The sequence below is a fragment of the Miscanthus floridulus genome, chromosome 5, assembly GCF_019320115.1.
Source record: "Miscanthus floridulus cultivar M001 chromosome 5, ASM1932011v1, whole genome shotgun sequence".
In the NCBI taxonomy this organism is placed as follows: Eukaryota; Viridiplantae; Streptophyta; class Magnoliopsida; order Poales; family Poaceae; genus Miscanthus; species Miscanthus floridulus.
The window spans coordinates 80,419,738-80,442,123 of NC_089584.1; the positions used below are offsets into that span (position 1 = coordinate 80,419,738).

Sequence of the window (22,386 nt, forward strand, 5' to 3'; positions counted from 1 at the left end):
CATCGCGCTGCAATCGGAGCTGGCAAAATTCATCTTAGCCGAGGTATTAGAAAAAGATGGAGTATTTTCCATTGCACAATCCTTGAAGTTCAAGGACCAATATGGCCCAGAGCGGCTCGCCAGATTATTGTAACAAGTCCGAGAATCATGCTTTATCTTATCGAATAATTTCTTTTTTATTTTGAGGGATCGAGACCTTGATAAGAACATTTGAACTGTTACCGTAACATTTGTAATGTTTAATATTGATGGACCTGTCGTCTACGTATCGTATATAAAATGAAATCCGATTCCATGAAAAAATATAAATTAAAATAAATTATAAAACAATAAAATGCGAACCGGCCCTTACTACCGGTTAGCAACAAACCGACAGTGTTGTCGTAACCATCACTGTCAGTTAGCAACAAACCGGCATTGTTATCGTAACCATCACTGCCGGTTAGCAACAAACTGATAGTGTTGGCTTGTCGGCTTGAGCCATGAGCCGACAGTGATGGTTACGACAACACTGCCGGTTTGACCCATGAACCGACAGTGTAGGCTTGCTCAACACTGCTGGCTTGAGCCAAGAACCGACACTCTTGAAGCAATCTTCACTGTCGGTTGGGACTACAAACCGGCATTATTATTTAACTGGACACTGCCGGTGGATCCAGGAACCGACACTGTTGCCTGTAGATCAGTGTCGATTTTTAAGAACCGACAGTGATGTCAACCCCCTATGACTGTCGGTATATCACTGTCGGTTTAAAATCCGACAGTGAAAGAGGTTTTGGAACCGACAGTGATGTCCATATCTAGGATAGTGCTGAGCAAGTATGTACGTACACGTGCCTCAATTACCTCCGATACGTACGCATGAACAGCGGTGCCCGAAAGGAAAGCAGAAACTACTACTCCGATACGTACGCGCGTGAACTGTGGCGCCAGAAAGGAAAGCAGAAGACGTGCACGACCCAGCGGATCAGCGCGAGCGCACAGATTGAAACTCTTCACCCTCAAAGCAGATTCGCTGACGTGTCATGTCATTTCATGAGAATAAAACTCCTTCAAACCCGTATTGAGACTGGCCTTTATCAACCATCGTCGACGACGCGTCTACTTGGCTTGACCTGCTTTTAAGAACCTCGTGCCATTTTTCTGGTGCCTATATATGGTTCCTTGGCCCTTTCCTTTTTTTATGTCGGGTTGCTCATGGTTCTTTCCCATTCTTTGAAATATCTTTTGTTCCTTTGGCCACGTAAATAATCGTATTAGACTTCATTCTTCTTGATGAAATACATGTGCTGCACGTTTAAAAACATAATTTACTAGATTCGTCCTTAGAAAGTCATTAATGTATTTTCACATGTATTTCTTCTTGCTAGTCAAATTGTCACATTTTGTAATCTTGTGTAATTGGGATACGACGCACATAGCGCCCGGACGCCCGGCTTCAGGGGTGCATCCGGACGCACCTAGTCCATGTAACGTTTCGATCCCGACCAATCTCGTTCGATTCGGATACAATATGGACAGAGCGTGGCCCGTCCTCCCGCTCGCGTGCGGCTCGTCCTCCCGCCGCGCCGCCCGTTCCCTCGCCATCCCGCCGCACCGCCCATCCCCCCGCCGTGCCCCACGGGACCACCCATCCAATGCGAATAGAATGAGCACGCCCCCGCGTGCGGCCCGTCCCTCGCTGCGTCGCTGTGCCTCGTCACGTCGCCATCCCCTGCACGCCCGTTGCCCTCCACGCCCCATCCCCACCGTGCTCCATCACCCCGAATGTCCAATGAGAAAATTTTCCATCCAAGGATCTGTTGCAACACGGAGCAATGCGAGATGCAAACATCAAAAGTATTACTTGTTTGCAATATCAGAACAAGTCTACTGTAACATCAGAAGAAGACGATTGCAACAATAAAAACAAAGCGCAATACGAGAAAGCAACACCAGAAAAAAGACTAATGCAACAAAGAAGTATTGCTTGTTGCAACATTAGAACAAGGCTACTGCAATGCAAGATGTAATATCAGAAACAAAAAAAAACTAATGCAATAAAGAAATATTACTTGTTGCAACAACAAAATAAGGCTACTGCAACAGAGCTCACTAGAACTCTAGCCACCGCCGCGTCCCTCAGATCTAGAGGAAGAAGAGGTGGAGGAGGAGGGCTCAGATCCAGAGGAGGAGGAGGAGGAGCGCTCAGATCTAGAGGAGGAGGTGGAGGAGGAGGGTTCAGATCCAGAGAAGAACCGACCTACATCGTCGGAGCCGCCGCCATCGTCCTCGTCTTTGGTGGGAGGAACGGGAGCCGTGTTGCTGGAGGCGCGGGGTACCAATGGAGTCGCGGGAGGGAGCGCCGGCGAGCGGGCGGGGCGGCAACGAACTGGGCGCGGCGTTCGTCCCGGCGGGCAGGGCGGCAGTAGAATGGAGAGGAACGACTGCGGAGTGAGCGAGGAGAGGATAAGGAAGAGTACAGGAGACAGCGTCTGGGAGACGGCGTGCGGCAGGGGCAGGTCGGTTCGGCGCGGCTTTGGGTGCGTCCGTTCCCATCCGAACGATCGTCATATATCATTATCGATTGGGATAACAGGGAGTCACGGCGATCTCATGGACTATCATAGCTCTAGATCTCTCATCCCTGACCAAATCTACTTCGAAGAATGAAGGACAAGCTTGTTCTCTCTTCTCTGCAATGCTACTTTCAACATAAACAGTCTGATTTATATGGTGCTACCCTGGTAGTGCTCATCAACATAGTAAACCATGCATTAGCGAAGTGAAGCGTTTGTTAGAACGATTCAAAATGCCTGATTGGATGGCCTATTTTTCTATATATAGAATAGAGTGTGACGCCCAGTGTCCACGTATCAGCATCACTAACATTAAGGAGTATGGACCCATGCTGACATGCTTTGGCAATGGCGCGGGCACGGCGGGAAGATGCCAGCGACACCTGCGCGAAGCCAGCCAGCTGCTAGCGCGACGCAGCACAAGAGGCTTCTAAGACTCCATAGCCATAGCACGCCACCATACCGCACACGACGACACAAGAGTAGTGCGCATCCACTAAAGAGGAGATAGAGAGGGAGGAGAGAAGATGCACCGGTCATCGAGCTATTACCTGCAGTCGTCCTCGTCGTCCGTGTCGCCGTCGGCCGGGGCGGCGGCGCCTGGGCTGAGCTCGACGGCGGGCGTGATGGACGTGGACCAGCTGCCGACTTATGACCCGCGGTCGGACTTGGCCAAGAAGGAGGCCTTGGATGCCTCGCGCGCCGACCTCGCTCGCGCCCTCGTCCATCTCATCCCCGTCGTCGTGCTCCTCTGCGGCCTTCTCCTCTGGTCACTTTCCAATTCCGATGTCCCAGGTAATGCATCACTGGACTGTTTCACACTGAGGTCCTGTTTAGAATTCGGATTTTTTTTTTCTGATCCTGCCTTTATTTCTATAAAACTAAACTGATTTCTATGATTTTTTTGTGCAAATCATGTGAATTTTCTGCTTTCCAAACATATCTAAACGATTTGGATATCCAGAGTCCCGCTGCGTATGGTCCAATGACAGATCTAGTTTCCGGACGTCCTAGGGCTAGTGTCCAGACGTCTGCGCCTGCTGCGCCTACTCGCGCTCCCGCATAGGCATGCTGCTGCGTTCGCCCGACGCTTGCGTCTGCTCACGTGAGGGCCCGTGCCACGCCATTTTCCACCACTACTACAAAAATTATTTTTAGGGGCGGCTGGTAACCCTTTGTAGAGGCGGTTTGGTCAGCCGCCCCTACCGAACCGTCTCTACAAATCATGTATTTGTAGGGGCGGTTCCCAGGCCGCCCCTACAAATCGATTTGTATGGGCGGTTGGTGATTGAGCCGTCCCTACAAATTGATTTGTAGGGGCGGCTGGTATTACGAACCGCCCCTACAAATCGATTTGTAGGGGTGGCTGTAGTGCTAGCCGCCTCTATAATACCTATTTATAGTGGCGGTTCAATCTAGAACCGCCCCTACAGTACGTTTTCCCGCAAAAAAAAAATCAAATTTACAATTCAAATTCGACCAGAACTGTTTGTTTCCGCGTATTCCATCCAGCGTTCGCGTTGCCGAACGCCCCGCGACCAACGTTCCGAACACGACTACAAGCACAATAGTATTATATAAACTACAATTACAAGTCCAATTCGTAAGGATATATATACAATCCATCATTTAATATACAAATTCCATAAACATTGTTATCAACTTCCTAGAGCTAGCCTTTCAGTCTCACGAAGGTGTTGGTACTGAGGATTTCTACCTAAGTCAGACTCTCGGTCATGGTAGGCGCCTTTGACATGTACAATCTGGTCCAATATGAAGTTGCAAAGGTCCTCTAGTGCTTGCTCCTCAAGGGTTGGCTGCTCATCATGCTCGGGGCATCGGGCTGCACTGTCTGGTGTCCGCGACATTATTTCGCGCTTTGTTCTAATAGATGCAAGAAAGTGTGCTTTAGGTACGCGAGAAGGTATAAGAAATCAAAAAGGTCTATAAACCAAAGTAGTCCTATAAAACAACAATATATAAAAAAATGAGAAGCAGCTGTGGTAGAGGCCTCAGAAACATGTCAAACATCATCTGATCTTGAACTTGGAGCATCAATGCATCATAACAGAGAAGAGAGGAGAAGGTAATGTAGGGGCGGCTGCTAATGATGCCAAGTTCCTCACAAGTTCTTGATCATCAGCTCATATTCCATATAATGTATGGACTTGGACGATTTCATCATCGACAAAACAAAGGAGAGGAGAGGAGAGGGGAGATTTGACAAAAAAAAGTAGGGCTTCCAAAACATAGAGGATAGGAAAGGTGGCAACAAATAGAGGAGATGGGAGATTTGGCAAAAAAAAGCAGGTGCTGCTTCCCAGAAAAAGCAACATGACAATGTAAGAACATCATATGATTAATATCTTCCGAACCTGATAAGCAGATCGAACAATCAGAAGTAGTAGACAGTAGTAGTAGAGAAGTAGTAGAAGTAGCAAAAAAAGCAACATCTGCTTAGAAGAGGAGAGGAGTAGAGTGGAGTAGAGGAGAGTAGTAGTAGAAGAGGAGTACAGAAAAGACAACAAGTACAGAGAAGATTAGTAGCCACCGGCCACAATAATATAAACAAACAAGTGCAAGGCTGCAAGCATACAAATGACAATGTAAGAAGAATAATATAAATGCAAGGATTATTTCTACTCAGTAGATGTTTATTCCCCAAAAAATGAAACTGGATGAATCGAAGTCCCACTAATTAAACAAACAAGTGCAAGGCTGCAAGCATACAATGAAAGAACAGCTAGGATTAATGAGCTGTTGCAAATGGCAGGAAACGAGTACCAACAGTTCACAGATGGGAAATAATACTATTAAGAATGTATAGAAACATCATTGCAAAGTGCCTTAGGTCTCAATTAATAACCCAAGTTCTCATCAAAGCTACTAATCAGTCCACAGATACCATTAGGAAATAGTGCTAATTAGACAGGGATGATGCACTAAGGGGGTGTACTGATTATTAGCTAGCAAAAATTGCAAACAACAATCGTAAGTAAGGTGCGGCTGCCGCACCTAAGGGTGCTCCTCCTGCGCCTAAAAATCTAACATCATTGACCTAAGGCACTTTGCTCAGTGTGAATCAAAATGGGCTTGAACATCATGTATAGTTCCCATTACTGTAGGCACTTTGCTCAGCGTGTAAAAATCGAAATAGCCATCATCATGTCCAAGATAAGCATTAACAGCTTCTACAATTGGAAGCCTGTTTCAATTTTGAGCAGCAAGCAGCAAGCAGAGCGGAGCAGTGGTGGATCCAAATTGGGGCATCCAATTGTACAAGCATGCCCAGTTGTACAAGCATGCCCAGGAGTAGTAAGAGGAGGAGTAGTAGGAGTAGTAAGAGCAGTGGAGTAGTAGTAAGAGTAGTAGTGTAAGAGTAGTGAAGTAGTAGTAAGAGTAAGAGTATAAAGTAGTAGCAAGGACAACTTAAGTATTAGTTAAGTAGTAGTATAGAGTATCAGCAGCAGTTAAGTAGTACAGAGTAGTAGTAGTATAGAGCAGTGGCAATAGTTATGTAGTAGTAAGAGAAGTAGTAGGCACATATCCAGTTAACTTTGTAGTAGTAGAGTAGTATAGAGAGTAGTACGAGTAAGAGTAAGAGTAAGAGTACAGACAATAGCATCAAAGCAAATACAGTGTATGTATAATACGAGAAGAAGCTGATGCAAGTGTGCAGCCAACTGGAGGAAGAAGTTGCAAGTCTACCAAGAAGTGTTGATGTTGCATCAAGAAACAACCATGAAAAAGAACCAAAAAGACAGAGAAAGAGTGGTAACATAGAAGGACTGATGGAGATATCTTATTCATGTAACTTGCTACTAGCAACCTGCTGGTACATAGCTAGGGTAGTTTACCAAGAATTGTTTAGTTGACTAACAGTAGTTAGCTTGGAGCTTTAGGCTGAGATACAGCAACATATGACTTCTTAATCTAATGCTATTTTTTCTATAATGTGTCAGTGATCCATTAAGTTTGTTTATAACTTATTAAAAGCAACCATTGTTGTTATTACATTACTATGGACAATAGAAGATTGAGTCTGTTAGTATCACAAACATAATTTATCTCTCACAGTTACAGTTCAAATATAAGTTTATAACTTATTAAAAGCAGCCATTGTTCAAATATAAGTATTTATGTCTCAATCCCTGCCATATCCGAGCACAAGGTTTGAAATGAGGGATAGAGAGGAGCAAATGATTTATCTCTCACAGTTACAGAGTGGCATGTGCTAAAAGTAGTAAGCATCAAGACAGTTGAAAGTATGCAGTGTAAGTGCCATGGAGCCCAATCAAAACCAAACACAAAACATAGAACTTTGACATGCTAGGTGTGGAGGACAATCACCTAAATCAAAACTGTCAACTAATACAGTCAAGCAAGTATCATAGTCCAGCAAGTAATACAACTTTACTATCATAGTCCAGCAAGTAGCACAAGTTTTCATAAAAAAAATACAGTCAAGCCAGCATGCTAGAACAATGCAAGAACCTACCACAAATCATATTATGTCATACTGCAAATAAGAAATAACATGTGTACTTGCTGATAAAAAACAAATAATTAAGTTTTACTATAGTATATAATCCAGGAAGTCAGAACAGATCATTAAAGAAATAATTCTGTACTCAAGTAGTATGCTAGAATAATTCAATGATAATCCAGTGGATAGTCAAAATGCACAGATCAGGGATAGTCCAGGAGACACCCACCACCCGCAACATTGCAAATATCATCATCATAACTAGCACGCAGCATACCTTCGTCACCGGTGGGCTCAGCTCCTCCAGCAGATCGAGATGTGGCGGGGACTAGTGGAGGCTAGAGACGAGGTGCCGGCGACGCGCACAGGTTGAAGACGGCCGTCAACCACCGCGTGAAATAGAGCTGTAACAGGTCCTGGGGCAGGCGACCTGCACCAGGGAGCGGGCGGGCATCGGCGGCGAGGTCAGAAACCATAGGGCGGGGAGGAGCAGGCGTGCGGGTGCGGGGAAGGAGCAGGCGCGCGGGGGCGGAGATGGGGCGCACGGGTGAGGGGAAGCGGCCGGCCAGCGGGGGCCAACCACCGGGGAGCGGGTGGGCATCGGTGGTGGGGTCAGAAACCCTAGGGCGGGGAGGAGCAGGCGCACGGGTGCGGGGAAGGAACAGGTGCGTAGGGGCGGAGATGGGGCGCGCGGGTGAGGGGAAGCGGCCGGCCGGCAGGGGCCAACCATCGGGGAGCGGGCGGGCATCGGTGGCGGGGTCAGAAACCCTAGGGCGAGGAGGAGCAGGCACGCGGGTGCGGGGAAGGAGCAGGCGCGCGGGGGCGGAGATGGGGCGCGCGGGTGAGGGGAAGCGGCCGGCCGGTGGGGGCCAACCACCGGGGAGCGGGCGAGCGTCAGCGGCGGGGTCAGAAACCCTAGGGCGGGGAGGAGCAGGTGCGCGGGTGCGGGGAAGGAGCAGGCGCGCGGGGGCGGAGATGGGGCGCGCGGGTGAGGTGAAGCGGCCGGCCGGCGGGGGCCAACCACCGGGGAGCGGGCGGGCGTCGGCGGCGGGGTCAGAAACCCTAGGATGGGGAGGAGCAGGCGCGCGGGTGTAGGGAAGGAGCAGGCGCGCGGGGGCGGAGATGGGGCGCGCGGGTGAGGGGAAGCGGCCGGCCGGCGGGGGCCAACCACCGGGGAGTAGGCGGGCGTCGGCGGCGGGGTCAGAAACCCTAGGGCGGGGAGGAGTAGGTGCGCGGGTGCGGGAAAGGAGCTGGCGCGCGGGGGCGGAGATGCGGCGCACGGGTGAGGGGAAGTGGCGCGGGCCGGCGTCGGCGGGGAAGGGGCGTAGGCCGGCGTCGACGGGGCATCCTGACGGCGTCGGAGTAGAAGAGAGCGCCCAAATGAAGACGACACCCGTGCGCCCTCGTATATATAGACAGGATGATTTGTAGGGGCTGTTTTTGATCCAGCGCCCCTAGAAATGCATTTGTAGGCGCGGTTCCTGATCCAGCCGCCCCTACAAATGCATTTGTAAGGGCGGTTCCTGATCCAACCGCCCCTAGAAATATATTTTTATTTTTTTTAAATTGTTAATTCTGTATTATAAAAACAATTGTGTATATATAAAACAATTGTGACCAAAATAAAAGTAATATAAAAACAATTGTGTATATGCACAAATATAATATTTTGTATTATTATATATATGAAGAAATATATATATATATAAACGATTGTAGTCAAAACAATATAGAAAACAAAAAAAAAACAAAAATTATAAATTTGAATTTTAAAACTTCGACTACAATTTTATGACTTTAAATTAAATAAAATGAAAATGTTGTAAACATAAAAGTTGTATAACTCATTGACATGTACACCTTTTATTTTGGTCATCTTGTCATGTGACTTTGTTTGAACGATTCAAATTTTGAAAATCAAACAATTTCAACTTGAAACAATATTTTGAAAGAGTAAATGATTTCAGATGAAAAACTCATCAAGATCTCCTACTTTTATTTTGGTCATTTCTTCATTTCATAAAGTGTTAAGTGATTTCATAAAGTTTTAGTAGTAATAGAGTGGATGTTCAAATAGAGTCATCTGGATGTTGCAAAGGGTAGTCTCACATACATAAAATGTAGTCTCACACACATACAAAAATATGTAGTCTTACACACGTACATAAATATATAGTCTCACACGCATGCATAAATGAAGTCTTACAAACACACATTTACACAAACACTCCACGTTTAACAACTAGCTAGCCCGCTGTAACGACTTTTCCCTTGACACCTTTTCGTTCCCATGGCATTATGTCTTTGGGGAGGTTCTTTTCCACAACACTGATCTTCTTAGGAAAGTCTGTGAATAGCGGCATCTCATCGTAGTTATTGTAAGCTTCAACATCGTCCACGCCATCAACTCCAATAATGTGCTGTTTTCTGGAGGCAACCACGTGTTTTGTCTTCTTCTTCGGGGGGAGGTTACTTTGTGGGTCAGACATATAGAAAACTTGTGCGACACATGAAGCGAGCACCCAAGGGTCATCTTGGTAGCCTAGATTCTCGAGATCCAGGACTCTCAATCTGATCTCGTTCAGTTGGTGTTGTTTGATCCAGCAGCATCGAAATAGGGCCACCGTTATATCCCTTCCATAGTCAAGTTCACATATCTCTTCAATGATGCAAAAGTATTAGATCTTTCGCCCTAATCCATCGAGAGCCTCTATTCGAACGCCGCTGTTTTGGTTAACGTATACCCATTGATGTCATAAGCATTCCAAGATGTCACTTGTCTCGATGGCCCCTCCGCCAACCTACTGATGGTAATAGAGTCTATGGTTTCTCCAGGCGGTATGTTTTGGTCCTTCAACCATGTAGTTAGTCGTTGCTTATGTTGTTTCATGACCCAATCATCCGAACGGCCATTTCTCTCTACCATAATGATAGCCAAGTGTTCATCAATATACGGTTGCATCAGTTGTGTACTCTGCAAGACACTGTAATGCGCCCGACTCACCTCTTTGTAATCATGGTCGATGAACACTTTTCTACCACTGGTGCCCTTCCCAGCCAGCCTACCCTTGTGACGAGAATCGGGTTTACCAATCTCTTTCTATACTTTTAGGTACTCTTGAGAGCACTCGACGACTTCTTTAGTACTGTAACCCTCTATCATGGAGCCCTCTGGGTATGCTCGATTATGCACGTATCGACTTAGAACCGACATGAACCGCTCATAGGACCACATTTTATGCAAGTAGCAAGGGCCAAGCGCCTGTATTTGATGAACCATGTGAATCATGAGATGTGGCATTATATCAAAAAAAGCAGGAGGTAAACACATCTCCAGTTGGTTTTGTGTCTCCGCCACAAATTCATGTAGGTCACTCAGCTCTTCCTTGCCAATCGTCTTCTGTGAGATCTTCGAAAAGAAGTAGCACATGCGGGTGATGGCCATTTTTAAGAACTCTGGCTTTATAGCCCTAATTGCAATAGGTAGAAATACTGTCAGCATCACATGGCAATCGTGAGCCTTGTAGTGTGTTGTTGACAAGTCCTTCATCGACACTAGCTTCTTCACATTTGCTGAAAACCCAGTCGGGACTTTGATCCCTCTCAGGAAAGTGCATATAGCTCTCTTCTCATCTGGTGTTAGGCTGAAGCACGCCGCGGGCAGAGTGTATTTTCCATTAGCCTTAGGTACTGGGTGAAGCTGTGGCATCACGTTTAGCTGCACCATGTCTTTCCGTTCTTTCAGACCATCCTTTGACTTGCCTGTGTCCATCAAGGTAGCAATGAGACTCTCAAAGACATTCTTCTGCACGTGCATAGCATCAATGGCATGGGGGACCTCCAAGTCTGGCCAATAAGGCAGATACTAAAAAAAGATCAATTGTTTCTTGAAAGGTACGCCTTCGACAGGAGGTGTGCTTCTATCTCTGTTCGTCCCATCTGGATTCTTCTTTCCATAGATGACACGTATGTTTTTCACCATTCTGTACACATGTTCTCCGTTATGATGTCTCTCCGGAGGGGGTTCAATCTCCGGGGCGTTGTCATAAAATTTAAAGAATAATTTGCTGCGGTACTTGTGACTTATCTTTAAGAAGCGTCGGTTCCTTAGGTAAACTATCTTCTTGGATGCATCCAGGTACACCCATGTAGTACCATCCAAGCAAACCAAGCATCCCGTCTTCCCTTTGATCTGTCCAGACAAAGCAAACAGCGCGGGGTAATAATTGGTATTAACAAATATGATTGCTCTACATATAAAGTCCTCCTTTCGGAACGCATCGTACATCTGCTCCCCATGCCTCCATAGCCTCTCCATTTCTTGCATCAAGGGCTTGAGGAACACATCTATATCAATGCCTGGTTGTTTAGGGCCAGAAATAAGAATAGTGAGGAGAAGGTACTTTCTCTTTTGACACAACCATGTTGGAATGTTGTACATGGTCAATATCACTGGCCATGTGCTGTGGTCGCTCATCCTCTCATTGAAGGGATTCATTCCATCGGTGCTCAAGCCAAACCGTACATTCCTTGGGTCATCGTTGAATTCTTTGTGCTTCTCATCAAACCTTTGCCACTGACTACAATCAACCGGGTGTGCAATCTTATCATCATCCACCTTGCGCTCATCATCCCACCATGTCATGAGTGCGGCTTCTTTAGGGTTTAGGAAGATACGTCTCAAGCGGTCGGTCACTGGCAGGTACCACATTACCAGGGCAGGAATTCTTCTCTGCTTTGCATCGTTGCCTAATGGAGTGTCCTCTGGGGGCTGAGATTCTTGTACCACCTTTTTGGTACCCTTCTTATTCCTCTTTTTCCCCGTGGAGGGTTCGTCCCCACCGTAAAGGTCATTGTTCTTGTACCGGCTGGCCCCACACCGGGGACATTTATCCAGTGACTTGAACGTTTCACCACGAAAAAGTATACAGTGGTTGGGGCATGCATGGATTTTTTCAACCCCCATTGTCAATGGACTTATGACCTTCTTTGCTTGATATGTGTTGGTGGGAACTGAGTTTGGTTGTGGCAGCACCCATGACAGGAGATGCAATAGATCATTGAAACTACAGTCTGACCAGCCGTACTTAGCCTTCAGGATGAGCAGCTCAAGCACAAAACGTAGCAATGTCCAATGTATCGGACAACCCTTTTCAACACCATACACAGTCTCCTTCGATGCTTTTGTCACCCTTTCCAAATTTTCTAGACCTTTCGGGCTATTTAGTAAAATCTCTGGTCCAAGGGCTCAAATCATGTCGTCCAAATCATCTTCATCCCCGACACGTGCTCCACCATCATTATTGGCACCACCATCGTCATTACCATCCCAACCACCTGCATCACCACCTTGTTCATTGCCAAACTCGAAATTCATTCGTGCATCAAGCTCTGCTGAATATTGGGACAGGGATTCTATTGTTTCGTCGTCGTATTCCTCCTCATCCTCGTCGTTAACAATAACCATTTCACCATGATGAATCCACACTGTGTAGTCCTCAACAAATCCTCGCATAATCAAATGTGATCTGATGATAGTCACATCTGTCCATGCCATACGGTTCTTGCAATCTTTACATGGGCAAATAATTGTATCCTTATTCTCTTTCAATGTCGTTGCATGTTTTTTTGCGGCTTCAATAAATTTATCCACCTCTTCACGGAAACCTGCCTTGAACCTTAACGAACCATACATCCAAGAGTTCATGTACTCCATCTTTTACAACAACAACAAAACAAACATTAAAGGAGTACTTCTTTAGATATATATAAAAATGAAACAAATTAATAATTACTTGAGAATAATTGTATATACTTCAGATATATATGAATATAAATCTAATATAATTACATGAAGCATACAAACACACCATGGTAAAAGAAAATTAATTAACGGCCCATTTATCCATAAATAATTAAAATACATATTTATTGATTACAATAAATAATTTCAAAGACAACAATTAGCAACAATTATACTTTACCCAATATCTTTCATACAAACCCTAGTCCAATTTCATCAAACATAAATTTACAAAAATGAAATTAATAAAAAAACCAAACCCTAGATCTAGATCCACATGCACATAAAACATCCATAAAACTAACTAATTGTTCACTAAAATCAAGAAACATGGACCAAATAAGGGTATGATCTTGTTCCCCTCCCTAATTTATCCTAGTACATTTAAAAGTTGGGTCTAATTTGCTTCATAAATAGCTCAAGCACCATAGAAGAGAGAAAAAAACAAAACTCTAATTACTCACTAACCAACCATTAAAACTTCAAAAAAAAGTATGGAATAACATTTTCTTACCTTCTACAACCTCTCCACCAAAGGATTTGAGACCAAAACCTTCCCCCTTAGTAGAGCAATTTTTGGGAGGTGCCCAAGACCTCCCCACCTTTCTTTCACGGGTTGGAGTGAGTGACCCGAGGAGGAAGAAGGTGCTGCATCTGTTTTATATGGGGGGCATTTGTAGGGGCGGCTGGTGATTGAGCCGCCCCTACAAATCAGTGCTATAAATACGGGGCCATTTATAGGGGTGGCTCAATCACCAGCCGCCCCTACAAATAGCATTTCCAGAGGTGGCTGGTGATTGAGCCGCCCCTACAAATCAGACCCCATTTGTAGGGGCAGCTCGTAACAACAGCCGCCCCTGCTGTTCCATTTGTAGGGGCGGCTGATGTCTGGGCACCCGAGCACGCCACTGTAGGGGCGACTCCATCACCAGCCGCCCCTACAAAAAAATCGAACCGTTGCTAAAAATCGTTTTTTACGTAGTGCACGCTTTCGCGTGCCCATGCAGAGCCGCGTCTCAACCTGCGCCCACACCGTTTCCCGTGCCTATGGCTCGTGCCCCCTCCACATCCACACGCATGTAGGCAGGTCTAGCGGCTGCAGTAGACGACTACGATAGATGGGCCCCACTGCAATATGTGCAACACCAAATCTATTTTTGCAACATTTAGATGAAACATTTGCAACATATGTCCGAAATAGTTAAAACATTTGCAACGTATGTCTGAAACACCAAGAAAACACGCGTGTAGCCATTAGAAAACATATGCAACATTCAGATGAAACACTTGCAATGTGTGAAACATATGCAACATTCTGATAGAATACTTGCAACATATGTGTGAAACATATGCAACATAAAGATAAGAACACTTACAATATACGTTTGAAAACGCAGATGAAACATTGGGAACATACCTTTGCGACATACTTGTACAACCATTGCCACATATGCAATTGTACAACCATTGCCACATATGCAACATCCCGATCTACTTTTGCAACATCCATCTAAAACACTTGAAACATATGCTTGCAACATGCGCTTTTAGCGCAATATCACCTTGCTGCTTGGACGAATGGAGCTCATCGTTGTGGAGCTTGACGATGGCGCAAATTGAGGACGGCGGCGACACATCGAGCTTGTCGATGTGCCAGCGGAGTGGCGAGCACTGTGCGGGCGAGGACCACCTACGCAAGGCCGTGAGCACCCCTGGCGAGCAGGAGGGCAGGGGTGAGCACCTGTGGCTGGCACGACGTGGACCCACGGGGGCAGGGCGAGCACACACTATGTAGGGCGCGAGAACCACAACTATACCATGAGGCCATGTGATTGGGAGGAAGGCATAGGGCCGCCCGTGGCAGTGTGGAGTTCACGCGTGGGCAGGGATGCTGAGCAGTGTGCTGCTGGCCATGGAACGAGTGGAGAGGATGACCCTCCATGGTGAGTGGAGGAGATATTTTTGAGATAGAGAGCGATAGAGGAGCCGTGAATGAGTGGAGTGGAGAGGATGACCCTTGGTGGGAACTGGAGGAGATATTTTTTGAGAGAGATTAGAGAGCTGGCGCTGTTGGGCCATAGCGCATAGGCCCGTGAAGCGCCATGTCTGTACTTCCGAACACCGTGAGAGTATCATTATCAATGGTCTAAGGCTTTGTTTAGATTAGCTTGCTAGAGCTCTCTCTTTGTCCATAGAAGAATACAATTCTAGCACAATACTAAGTTAAAGTATCTTAAGTTAGAATAACTATATAAATAAAAATATCAATATTTATAATATTAAATAAGTATTATTAGATTTATCATAAGATATATTTTCATACCATACTTATTTGGTGTCATAAATATAATATTTTATCTATATATTTGATCAAACTTTTGTCACGTAACTAAGAATGCACTTAGAATTGCATTCGTTTGTTGACAAAGGTAATTCTTAAAGATACTAAATAAAATTCTTAAGGATACAAAAGAATCAGCTTATGGTCCAAGGCTTCTTTTGCCGCATCTCTCCACTCTCTCTCTCTCTCCCTCTCTTCGCTTTCATCGTGATAGGGTGGGGATGGCGATTGGAATTGGGATAAGATAAGGAGATATTGTATCCTAACCATCCGTTCTTTACACCTCATTTAATCCTAGCCATTCATTCATTTTCCTATCCCTATCCCACCCCATATCCCAATATCCAAACGGCAGGGTTTGTCCACAAACTCACAGATAGGCTTAGTTTCTACAAGTTATTTGTATAACCCATAAAAATTGAGGGCTTATTTGGAATTCAGGAAATTCATAGTTATTTCTACATTCCAAATATATCCTAAGATTATTTGTGGGTTTGCGAATAAAACCGCTTGCATCTCTAGTCGCCCTCCGCTACTCACTGCTTGCCACCTTGGAGAAAAAGGTTGCCACCAAGAACAATTTAGACAGTGTCGTTTGCAGGCTCTACGCCTCCAACTCGAGAATCATGTGGAGCCTTTCCTAGCAACACATCCATACTACATAAACATTATGCCAGACACAAAGGTGACAAATCTAAATACAACCAGTCGGAGGATTGGATCTAGCCATAGAGGCCCTGGATCGCTCGCCGCTGTTGGATGCCCATGGCCACAATCACCACCGGAGATCCAAGGTCATGCATGGACCCAAGGGCTGAGTTACCTGTGGAGGACGACAAGGGTAGGGCGCCACGTTAACGCGCGACCGTCGTGCTTTAGGAGAGAGCGCGACCCCTCCGCGCCACTGAGACACTCCACTCCTCTGCCAGGCGCCCAGAGCCCCAGACCAATTTTCCGTTTTCAGCAGGTGTGACGTCAGCTGAGACAAACAAAAAAAAAAGCACAACAATTTCTTTGAACGGCTATAATTTTTGAATAATGTATTTGTTTTTAATTCCGCCTGCACCAGTGTGTTCTACCTTATAAGACGAACAAAACTAGACCTCCCACTTACCTATGTTTCAAAGAATTTTATTTCAGTAGCAATTTATGTATAAAAATTTGCTAGGAGATTTATGAAAGTTGTTGCTACCATGTAATACTAACCTTCCTACTCCAAAAATATAATAAAGTTTTTACATGGTATGCACAAGCTCGCGGGGCAAAAAAATCACAAGAAGTTACTACCATGTAAAATTAAAGTTGTTACTTTAAAAATATACTAAAGTTATTACATATTATGCATAAGCTTGGGGGGATATCAAAAGAAGTTACTACCATGTAATACTATAATAGTACAACTTGTGTTGGGGTGTCAAATTATTTAAAAATATAAGCTATTGCACAAGCTGAGGGGTGGGGGGCAAAATTATTTTGTGGCAACTTATGTGTGCAATGACTATCTTTTTGTGACAACTTATACATTATAGGTGATGTAACTAATATGCATGATTTAGGAAGGCATTCAAACCTAAAAGGGTGACTGAAATAAAACTAAAAAAATAAAAAAAAATTGACTGAAAACTGAAACTAAAAAAACACCGGAAAAAACTGAAAACCTAAAAATTAAAACTGAATTGAGAACAAAAATAAAAAAGGAAATTAAAGACTGAAATTACAGAATGAACAACGTGGAAAAGTGATCAATCCGATATCCATCAATTTCTGGAATCTCATCACATACATCTCAGTACAGACAGCCTTGGACCGACACAGGCAACAGGCTATGAAGAGCTAGTTCTAAAGTTTGAATGTGGTTGTGCGTCGGGTGGTACTTCATCGCATCCCTCATGGGTTTTCCCCAGAAATGGGTCAGTAGGCACACTTTGACCCTCCCGTCCCAGAATCTGATATGGATGTAGAGGTTGCACATACGGTTCCCGATGCTCAATCTGCCCCCAATGAGGTTGTTGGAGATGCTTGTCGGACTCATGATGTTGTGGTAGATCCTCCTCATGAGATCCCTTTGACATAGAATCATCCGAGTAAGTGTCTTCTCCGCATCGTTATTGGGAGCTTACCCCCTTCCTTACATCCATTTTCTCATTCTTTCCTCGTATTTCTACTTATGTTGCAGGAGACATTCCTGACAATGTGGATGTGCCCCCTGTTGCTGCGCAAGTGCTCTATGGAGATGGATTCCGTGGCTCCAATAGTGTTGAAATTATAAATGATTCGGAGCCATATGAGATGACAAAGGCTCTTGATTCTGATGATGATCGTCCTGTTGGAGAGCTGACGGAGAGTGACTTTGAGATGTTGAGGCGTATCTTTTCTGGCTGCCATGATCCAAGAGTTCACGAGTTCAACGATCTTGCTTATTTCGATCAAGCGTGTGCACAAGGACGTGATGATGAGCTGCTAGAAGCTCTTGAGGCCTGTCCTAACATGGTAATTGAGAAGGGTAGGGTATTCAAGGACCTCCCCGCATCGAAGAGGTGGTTGTAGGCGTTTGCAGTGATACGAAAGAGACCTTACAAGGTTTTGCATTCATATGCGGAGCGTCGTTACACAGTTGTGTGTAACAAGGAACGCTACCCACGGAGGGTTTGTGCAAGAAAGCAAAAGGTCACCAGAAAGTGGAAGATCACAAAAGTTATCGAGCCACATAATTGTGCTGACCATGTGCTCACACTGAAGCAGTTGATGGAAATATTGCAGGGAGAACCCAACATAAAGGTTAGGACAATTATCAGTACCGTTGAGACGTTGTATGGAGGTTATGTGATAACTTATGGTAAAGCTTGGAGGGCTAAGCAGCGAGCGTGGAAGATGATATATGGGGACTGGGAGGATGGGTATGAGCAGCTGCAACTAGTTTTCAATGAAAACTATGGGTTCGCTAGGTGGGTGACGAAGTGTAGGCTCTGACGAAGTGTATGAGGACACAACATCAATTCCTCACCATCTTGTTAATGCGGCACTGACGAAGTGTAGGCTCAAAAGCAAAATTGGAACACATCTAATACCTCTGCCTATACGTGTCCTCTTCATCGGATTTGGCTACCTTGCAAGGATCGCCACAAAAGCACATGGGCACTGGAACACCACTAGGCAGAGGCAATGGGTCGAAGGCATTTTCGGTCATCCGGCCATATCTATAATTTAACCAATTTCGTTCTAAGAACCGAAAGCAATTAACATTAAACCCTAAACCTAGGGTTTCCCATTTGATCCACAACAATGAACCCATAATATAACAACATGCATTGAGGTTACCTTGGTTTGCTAACTTTTTCACGCCTTGGCATCCTACGGTTGTATAATACAAATATTAAAAATTGCATGAAACCCTAAGCAATGACGATTCTTAGGTTGAAAAATCCGACTAATATATACTGAATCGATGCGAAAAAACCAGGAGGGGAGCGAGGATACCTTGCTCTCGAAGATCTATGGATCAAATCAAAGTTTCTAAGGTCCAATATGCCGATTCGTGAGGTAGGGCAAGTGGGGAGAGCAAAAACCCGAGAGGGAGGAAAAAGAAGAGGAAGAAGCCTCGACCAGGAAGGTTGGGCGCTGAGGTAAAACACCACCTCGGCACCATAGATCTTGGCGCCAAGCTCGGCGCCAATAACCCCGGCGCCGAGGTGGCTACCATGTCACCGCCACGTCTGCGTCAACGCCGGCATGGCCGAGGAAGCTCGGCGCCAAATGCTCTGGCGCCGAGACATGTAATATCGACGCCAATAATTATGGCGCCAAGCTAAGAGTATAGATTTTGAAAGCATACCTCCAGGGGCATATTTGTGACAAACTTTAAAAAAAAGGGCCAAAATAAAAATGGGACGAAACAGCAGGCGACTGGCCGCACGTTAGAATTTGCGAAGGGTAGGCATGGATGTTAAAAATTCTATATTGGCCCTGTTCGGCTTACCCCATATTCGGCTTGTTTTTTCAGCCAGAACAATGTTTTTCCCTCAAAACAATTCAGCCAGAACAGTGTTTTTCAGCCAGTTTCAGCTAAGATTCAGCAAGCCGAACGGGACCATTGACTAATGGGCTATAGGAGTATTAGTGTATTACATAAGTAGGGCCTAGGCTACATGTGTCTCGCCTGCAGCACCCCTCTAGGGCCGGCTCTACTTAGAGCATCTTCAATAGTTTTAAAAAACGAGTATTCCATGTGGCGAAAAAAATCGAGGGCTAATTGTTGCCATTGTCAATCATTAATAATAATTTACCTAAAAATATAAAAAGCAGGCCCAGAACTCCACGTCTCCGCGTCACGTCCATGTACGTGTTCTATGAGCTTCATCGAACACATTCATGGCTGAGCAACCCGACACACTAAATTACACTAAAACCTCCAAAACAGAATCTCCATTATTGCTTGGTCTGTCTTCCAGTATTTCCAAATCTAAAAAGTGTCTAGAGATCCAATTTGGTGAACTTCCTAGCTAGATGGCAGGTGGGAGTGACGGCAAGCTCCGAGGGGAAAAAAAACTATGCTAGGGCGCACCAATATTGATAGGGAGTAGTAGTCGTCCTTGTATTATTGTGTCATTGTTAGTGGATGCCTCTGTTTTTCTGAACATTCATAGCGGTTCGGATGATAGTTTTTGCAGCTGATAAGCCGACTGCTGCTGTTTTATTGTGAGAGAAAAATATTATACCATGCCTGATAAGCCGGGCTGATAAGTTCAAGCGAACACGGCCGCCGCAAAGAGTAGTTCTAAATTTTCAAGTCCATTTTCTGAAGTTTATTCAACCATTTTGTTGCCTAACAATTATGTTGTCTCACCTATACATATGCGACCAGATGTTGGTGTCCTGGTGGAGAAAGGAGACGGCCGTTTGGGGGTTGCCCGTGTCATGATAATGCCACAAAACAGTGGAACTGCATCGAGCTGGAAAGGATCAGTTACGATGAGCGCGACCGAGGAATTGGATCCCATAGACAAGGCTCATGGAACAAAGAGAAGGTAAGGTTGTTGTTGAGAAGCGAAATGGAGCGCGGCAAACAATTTAAACCACGCATGCGCTTCAGGGTCAATAAATAAGAAGAGGCCAATATAATAGGCCATAGCATGTTAGCCAGTTTGCAATTTACAAAATCTTATTTATCTCCGTTCGTTTTTTTTTTGTTCTGTTATTTCCATTGCCGGTTCGAGTTTGAGTAGATACATAAGAAATTGCTCTATCAAAGAAAATATCATTTTTTTGAAACAGAGCTTTCATTACTCTTGGCTGGACACCAACTCCTCGAGGTATTGAGGTTCAGCATCCCAAGTAGCATGAGAGCCACTAGGCAACATACAACCGAAAGACGCTAGTTCATGAGCCAGCTTATTACAGACTCGAGGACAAACGAAAACAATACATGATACGAACTCAGATGCCATTAGCTACTTTATTTCGGTGATCAGATCCCCAAACGGGGACAGGTGGTAATCTATCGCCTTCCAGGGAAGTCTTCACTGTGCTTGCGTCCGTCTCAAGGATAATGTGCGCTATTCCCACCGACGCCGCCATCCCCGGGCTTTCCAGACTTCCCAAGAGCTCGGCATGGAACGCGTTTTGGAGAAACATCTCCCTTCCCGCTCCCACCTTGTGCACGGCGCCCAAGTGGTTTCTGATGATGAACCCCCAGCCTCCTTCACCGGTCTGCATCAGGAACGCGCCATCAGAATTAAGTTTCAGCACCCCATCGCTCGGCCTTGTCCACCTGGATGTCTGACGGGATTCCGACAACAGCAGTTTCAGAGTCCTCTGATGCAGTTTGTCAGACAACGCCGCTGTTATGTATGCCACTTCCACGCCTGCTCTTCTTTTTCCCTCCTCCCTCCATTTGTTTCGTTCATCCCACCATAGCCAAAGGAGGAGAACAACCGTGCTCTGTGTCTTTCTAGTTTCAGCACCTTCTCCATCATATCCATTGCCGTCTCCGCTTGAGCAAGGTCACACCGTACCACTTCCAAGTTCAGTGCTCGCCATGCTTCTTTGACGTTCTTGCACTTAAACAGGAGGTGGCCGCCATCTTCGTCAAATCTCTCACACATGCAGCAGTTTGTGTCAATTTTCATACCCTTTCTCTGTAGCACCCTCCGGAAAGTCAGGGTGCTGTGACTCAAACGCCGTAGGAAATGCTTCACCTTTGGCATATAGTCCAGTTTCTACAATTTCTTCCAGAAATCTCCCCTTCCTTCAGCTCCGCACCCCCCCCCCCCCCCCCCCCCCCCCCCCCCCCCTCCCCCCCACCCCCTCTTCAAGCCTGCTGATTTCGCCTCATTACCACTCTGTGCACCCGGTATGCAGATTTAACAGAGAAGCAACCCTTACTGTCCTAATGGCAGGCAAGGACATCGTCCATCTCAACGCGCACCGGTATAGTTCGGGTTAGAACAACAGTAACTTACTGAGTAAGCAAAGTCGGTGCTCTCTAGGTTCAAACAGATGATGAAGTGGAAATTTGTACAACTAGAACTAGTACATTGGATGAGCTGACTCGTTGTCAGATCGATACACTGTCTATCACTAAAAGAGAATAGTGCTGTTTATCTATATGTCTACACTATAAACAAGCCAAGCAAGCTAGAGACATTGGATACCCACCGTGATACGGAAATAATCTCCGTGCACTCGATTAGATATGGAAACCATCTACGGAAGCGCGTGGAGAAGAAACTCACGTAGATGCGTGGGTACTTTGTGGGCGGCTGAAAAAAAGACAGCGAGGGCGACGGAGAGGTTTTGCATGGCAGGAACGCGTAAGTTGCGTGGACGGGGGGTGCCCATGTGTTATAACACAACTCATTAATACATCTTAAATTCAGAATCTATATTATTGCTGGACAGGAGTTGTTTCAACTCATATGAGAATGGGTCGATGAATTCGGAATGAATCCACATTTACCAAATTTTAATTCTAAATCCGGATACAGATACGGATATTATCGGATATGGATACAAAATAGATATCTCAAATTCGGATTCATATTCCGATATCTACTAGATTTTGAAGATAATGCTTGTATATGATTTTAGTAGAACAAAATTATTTTGCATTTAGAGAATATAATTATATAGCACATGGAGATAACGACAACTCATAAAATATGTATTTAATAAATATTTCAATAGTTAAATATGTCAAGAA

The 22,386-nt window shown here is 45.2% G+C and overlaps 1 protein-coding gene across 1 annotated transcript; it reads left to right on the forward strand.

The window, feature by feature from the left end:
* The first annotated feature begins 2,905 nt into the window (after positions 1-2,905).
* Positions 2,906-20,405, forward strand: LOC136452434 (uncharacterized). Its single transcript, XM_066453050.1, has 2 exons — positions 2,906-3,353; positions 20,050-20,405. Exons 1-2 carry the CDS (start codon positions 3,086-3,088, stop codon positions 20,214-20,216), a joined length of 435 nt encoding a protein of 144 aa, XP_066309147.1. The 5' UTR covers positions 2,906-3,085; the 3' UTR covers positions 20,217-20,405.
* Positions 20,406-22,386: the final 1,981 nt, after the last annotated feature.

What these genes read in the sequence shown, in the direction of transcription:
- LOC136452434 (XM_066453050.1), top strand. Translation starts at nt 3,086, where the DNA reads ATGCACCGGTCATCGAGCTATTACCTGCAGTCGTCCTCGTCGTCCGTG. An exon ending in TTCCAATTCCGATGTCCCAG is followed by an intron (nt 3,354 to 20,049) that starts GTAATGCATCAC and finishes ATATGCGACCAG; the next exon opens with ATGTTGGTGTCCTGGTGGAG.